Source organism: Blastomyces gilchristii (assembly GCF_000003855.2).
Source record: "Blastomyces gilchristii SLH14081 genomic scaffold supercont1.6, whole genome shotgun sequence".
Lineage (NCBI taxonomy): Eukaryota > Fungi > Ascomycota > Eurotiomycetes > Onygenales > Ajellomycetaceae > Blastomyces > Blastomyces gilchristii.
In genome coordinates, this window is record NW_003101677.1 from 370266 (window position 1) to 376265 (window position 6000).

Here is a 6000-nt window from a genome sequence, read left to right on the forward strand (position 1 = left end):
AAGCAGATTTAACTCTTCTATATCAGAGACATGAAATGTTCTTCTCATATCAGTTAATAGAATTATATGAATCATTTTCTTTCTATCAGTTAACTGTATATGATATGTATATCATTGAATCTGCAGATTAAACCTTTGAAACTAATTAAGTCTGAGAATAAGATTATATTTCACATTCTGCAGCTCTTATACTCAAATATAGCAAGATCATTCTCTGAAGTACAAGAGAACTCTTACTTTTACAGATGATATTAAATATCAGTTATTAGATAATCTTATGTATCAGAGATTCTTCACTCAGTGAACCTCTTTCAATCTTCAGATTATATAATTACTAATATATTATATAAAAGCTTCTGTATCTGCTAACACTTTTACAGCTATCTCTTGATTCTTATTCAAGTGTCTTCTATATATTAACATTTCAGATCTCAAGACATTCAGATGAGTGTTCACTTCATTCTTACTCACATCTCAGTTAGAAGCCTGCTTTCTCTTAGTATTTATAGAATTCAGAGAGTTATTTAACATGAGTATCTCTTTCACTTTGAAGACTTTTCATAGAATATCAGCAAGTGTCTCTGAGCTCACTGATTCTACTAGTTTTTTAACTCTCTTGCTTCTCTTAACTATGTATACTGAGTGCAATCTTTTATATCATAATTTTGATATTCACAGTTGAAGCAAGCTTAATACTTGTAATATCAAGATTTTCATTCAGAGAATTTCTTTTTCAGAGAATTCAGCACTTTAACAATGACATTCAGATCTGAATTCATTATATCTGAGTGTGTAACTTGTGTCATAGAAGTCTGATTACTCATTCTCTGTTAAAGCATACTCAATTGCAGTATTTTCTATCACAATTGACTCACTTATTCTCATATAATGAGAATATTGTATGCTTTCTTCACTGTGCCTGACTATAAGATTAAGCATTTTCATTTCACTCTTAACTCAGGTGTAAGATTATGAATGAAGATCTATAAATAGAAAGATATTAAAAGCTCTTCATTCAACACAAGATAGTATAAGCTGAAGTGTGTAAAGTATGATATAAGATTACTCACTTATCTACACTTAGTGAAGTATTCATAACACTTGTCTTATATATTCACTTTCTCAAAGTTATGCAAGATTCATTTGAAAAACTCATTTCATGTTTATAAGAATGAATATTACTTCAGATCTGTGAGATTCATCTTTTCATTAATTATTTATAATAACTTCACTTTTCTGTGTAGAAACACAGCAGATCTTAAGACTTGTTAAAATTTCATTAACTATCTATCTGTGAGTTCATATTCAATCTGATAATATAATCACATCTGACTTAGTTAGCTGATTGTAGCATTATTTTTTCAGTTGTTATTAAAGCTTGATGACTTCAGCAGATCTCTCAGCTTGATATATTTCATGCTCAGATTCTCATTCTGTGTAGTAATCTTCAATAATGTGTATGCTTCTGAAGAGATTATGAACAATCATGATAAGATCTTCAGATTTGATATAGTTATCTATCTGTGTAAATATTTAATCTTCTACTGCAGATCTAAGATCTGGTTTTCTCTATTCTTATTAATGATGATAATTGTGTCAGCAAAGCTCTTCATAGTGAATGCTTGATCTACAGTGAATATCAATTATTATTTAACTTCTGTCTCAGCCTGTCACTGTGTATGCAAGATCTCAATCTTGTTTAGAATTCTTGTATATGTACAAAGCTTCAATTTCAGTTCAGCAGTCTCAGCTGCTTTTCTTACTGCTTCAAGTAAACTCTCTGAGAGGTTCTACATATCTTCCAGTTCAGGTAGCAGAGAAGGGTGTTATTCATATTAGCTAGAAGAGGTATTCATTTCAGTGGTTTTCTCATTGATCATACAATATCTATCATTATATCACTATATCACTGTATCATTATATTGCTATATCATTCTATCGCTATATCATTATATGATTTCTGTTATCATCATACAACTCCGGTGATGGCCACCTCTTCTTTTATCCCTTTGAGTGAAGAGCAGTCTTCTTTGAATCTGATTCACCACTCTCATCTCTTTTCTCACACCTCATTCATTCGCATACATGGCATTCGCCTGGGCATGGAGTTTTCCCTCAACAAGTGAAGCAACATCAATCAGATGCTCTTCCACTCATCACTCTTCATACACTATCTTTTGAGACATTCTAGAATCACACTGGCATGATAACTATGAATTGCTTCATAGATGGAATTATCACGCCCTGGAGAAGCCTGCGCTCCTCACCGGTTTTTAGACATGCTACCAGATGTCATTCAAAAGATTGCTTAAGCCAGTGTACAATTACAGGCATACACCGGCTTCTTATATATTGTAATATCATACGCTAAATTAATTAGCAGCCGCTATGGCCCCTTTACACTCATACGCGTACGCTAGTAGTTCGGAAGCGGCCGCGTTATTATCCGACGGTCGTACGTTCTTCCGAACCACATGTAGATGAATATTTATTATAGAGAAATAACTGAGACATATCTCTGTAATCTGCTAGTAATTTCATATGTATTCTGCAGAGATATACTATCTCATTCTCACTTAACAGCATTCTCAAATTCTTCACAATGTGAGTGTTTTTTAACATCTGCTCAGTGATTCAGTGAATCTGACAGTTGAGATCTATGAATTCTTGAAGTCAGTATGAATGCTGTTGATGTAGCTGTATTATTGATAACTGTGAAAACAGTATTTGAAAATAAATATTGAGACTTGTAGAAGTCTGAGTGTGATTGAGAGAATGTCTCATTAATTATTCAAAACAGATTGTTTTTAGCATTTGAAACTGTCATAAGATGAACAGCTCTGTGTTTTCAGATTCTGTGATTATCAATGATATTTACTTCATTAAAGTCAGTACTGATATTATAAGCTCTAGATGTAATATTCTGTGTTCAATTATCTATCACAGCTGAATGAGTATTAATATTAACATCAGAATCTGTTGACTCTGATATTGAATCTGATGTAGAAAGGATTGAAATATTATAATATTTATACTCATTATTTTTCTCCTCTATTTTTTCAGAGCTTTGAGCATTTTCTTCAAAATAGAAAACATTAATATCTGCATCTATACTCTCTTTCAATTGATTGATAGAAGTCATTGATAATTCTTGAACTTTCATATATAGAAGCTTCATCTTCTTAGATACTTAATCTTTTAGTTGTCTTTCAATGTAGAGATCTTCAGAGTTGAATTTTCTATTCTTATCAAATATCACATCTCTTGCTCTTATTACTCATTCTAAGTGTGAAATTCAAATTTAATAGATGTTTATAGAATCATATTCAACTAGATTTTCAATATATGCTCAGAGATCTAGCTTCTGAGAGCAGTTTCTATTGAGAACTTCATTCAGTATCTTTGCATAGATGTGATATCTGTAGATTTGAAGATGAGTGCAGAAGTAAGATTTGATTTATAGAAATTCTTTCAATACTCATAGAGATGACTTTTAATCTAGGATTCTAGTAGAGGTTCAATTCACTAGATAGATAACAGTAAGTGCAATCTCAGGAAAAAGTGATTATGACAGAAGAAATTCTATCTATAAAGTTCTTATTTTTGTTATTAATATTGCTTCTGCTTACTCTGCTGCATCATTTTGCTCATGAATATACTCTGAAGAATACTTCATCTCTAGGCCTTTATCATTCACTTAATTTATGAAGTCATCTGCTTTCTTGACTGCAGTATCATTGTCAATATGAATGATCTTTATAGTACAGTTGAATTGACATTTAATTCAATTGATAGCTTGTCTAAGAGCTTTTCAGATTTCTGATTTTCAGATAGCTGTTATAGCTATATAGAAACAGAGATAATCACACATGAAATATATGAGATAATACTCATCATTATAGCACTGTGTAGAGTCATGTGTGATATCTGCATATAGGTGTTTGAATGATATTTGAGATCTAATGTGAGAATGTCTAGATATTTGATTTTTTGCATTAGATAGATAACAGGGTTTACAAAGCTCAGTGATAAGCTCATTCACAGCATTTTCTAGATTGATGATTTGAATGCCAGTTGCATCATTTATAAGCTTTTAAATGATAATTTTCAATGAATGTTCTAATCTCTTATACCATGTAGACTGAGTAGCTATAGAGATCTTAGGTTTTTAAGAAGATTTTGTGTGTATTGACAGGTTGAAAGAATGATTTGTTGAAGTGTGTTTTGACAGATTAGAAGAAAGATTTGTAGAAGTTGAAGAATTTGAAGATATCATTTTTTCAGATATAGTGATGTTAGAAGTGTGTGATGTGATAGCTGCATCAGCTTCAGTAGTGGATTTTTCTGAGATAGTTGAGAAAACAGCTGTTTCACTATTATATTCTGTAACTAGTAATTTCTTAAATACTTTAACATGTGTAAAGATTGTATTATCTGCATGTTTTTACAATCTGAAGTCTTTTTCATCATAATAGATGCCTTCTATATGGAAACACAGTTTCCATGTGATGATATTTGTATGGAAATTCAGAATGTAAGCTGTGTTAATGAGGTTGATATTGAACTGCTTATCTGCTTCATTTATCATGATTGTTCTAACAGTTTCATAATCTTCAACTTTAGTGCTGGAATCGCCTGTATAAACTTCTGCATTCTCATTCACAGATGTAAAGAATAGGAAATGTGTTCAATTATTGCATATATACTGTTTCACACCAGTATCAAAGATTCAGGAGTTTCAGAGGTAGAAGTGAGAATTTAAAGAGTTCATTGATATTTTTCAGATCTGTTGATCAATAGATTGATAATCTGATTGCTTCAGAATCATTCCTTCTAGAACTGCTTCATTGACATCTATTATATCTGTATTCATGAATAAATCTCTAGATATTGCATGATCAACATGTCTCTTCAATTCTTGATTTTTAAGAGCTTGATTGATCTGAGTTCTCTTCTTCTCATTTTCCTTTCATTCAGGTGACTTCCTTGATGAATTGAGATAGTAGCACTGAGTGTATCAGTGACAGGCTCTGCAGATGCAGTTTTCAAATGTTGCTGATGATGAGAATTACTGAGATCTTTTATTAAGAGTAGTGAAGTTCATAGGTTTATCTTCTTTGAGAATATTCATTTCTCTATATCATTTCTTGAAGTCCTTAACTTACTCTATCAAAGATATGACATCTTTATCATGTCAGACATTCTTAGCTCATGCTTATATATAACCTGCATCAATAGCTAGGTTCGCATTTAAGAAATCTTTCTTCAAGTTAAACTGCTCAGCTATGTCTGCCTCTTTGATATCATCTTCAATGAGAGATCAGTCATTTAATTACTTCTCTATACCTCTGTTTTTCAGTGCTTTGCAGAGGTTGTGATATCAGGTTCTCACATCATCTTGATAGTCTGCAGTTGTGAGTGAGAGACAATCTCTTAATGAATGAATAATGTTCTTTACATCATCATTCTCACTGCATACATGTCATAGTTTCATGGCATTCACTGTTCTTTATATAACATCTTGTATCTTTGTCATACCTTCATTCAATTTCTCATATTTCATATATTTGATTTTCCACGCAGTGACCTTGATATCATATGCTATCTTAGCCTCTGTGATAGCTTCTTCTAAATACTCTGGTTTCAGAGGTTCTTCTAGTTCAGAGAAGATATCAGGTTTATCAAGATTGATGAAGTCTGATATCTTCTTGTTCTTTGCATATCCTTGCATATGCTTGTACCAAAGTTTCCAATCTTCAGAAATGCTAAGGTGTACAGTTGTACTAGACATTGTCTTGTCTGTCATATCAGTTATATTGAATGGATTGAGGAATCAGTTCAAGTATTTGAGAATAGATATGATCAGAATTCAGAGTGTATATCAGTCAAGTATTTCAGAACATATACAAGTGAGAATTAGAAATCAGGTATAACAGTCGAGTATTTCAGACTGTATATAAATGAGGATCAATTATTGAGAATCAGGTATAGTATAATGAT

The 6000-nt window shown here is 31.7% G+C and overlaps 1 protein-coding gene across 1 annotated transcript; it reads right to left on the reverse strand.

Moving 5' to 3' along the window:
- Positions 1-5509: 5509 nt before the first annotated feature.
- BDBG_16870 (uncharacterized protein) lies at positions 5510-5791 on the reverse strand (the record flags this gene model as incomplete). The annotated part of the gene is made up of 1 exon (XM_031724731.1): positions 5510-5791. The coding sequence occupies one exon, from the start codon at positions 5789-5791 to the stop codon at positions 5510-5512; it is 282 nt and encodes a 93-aa protein (XP_031577870.1).
- Positions 5792-6000: the final 209 nt, after the last annotated feature.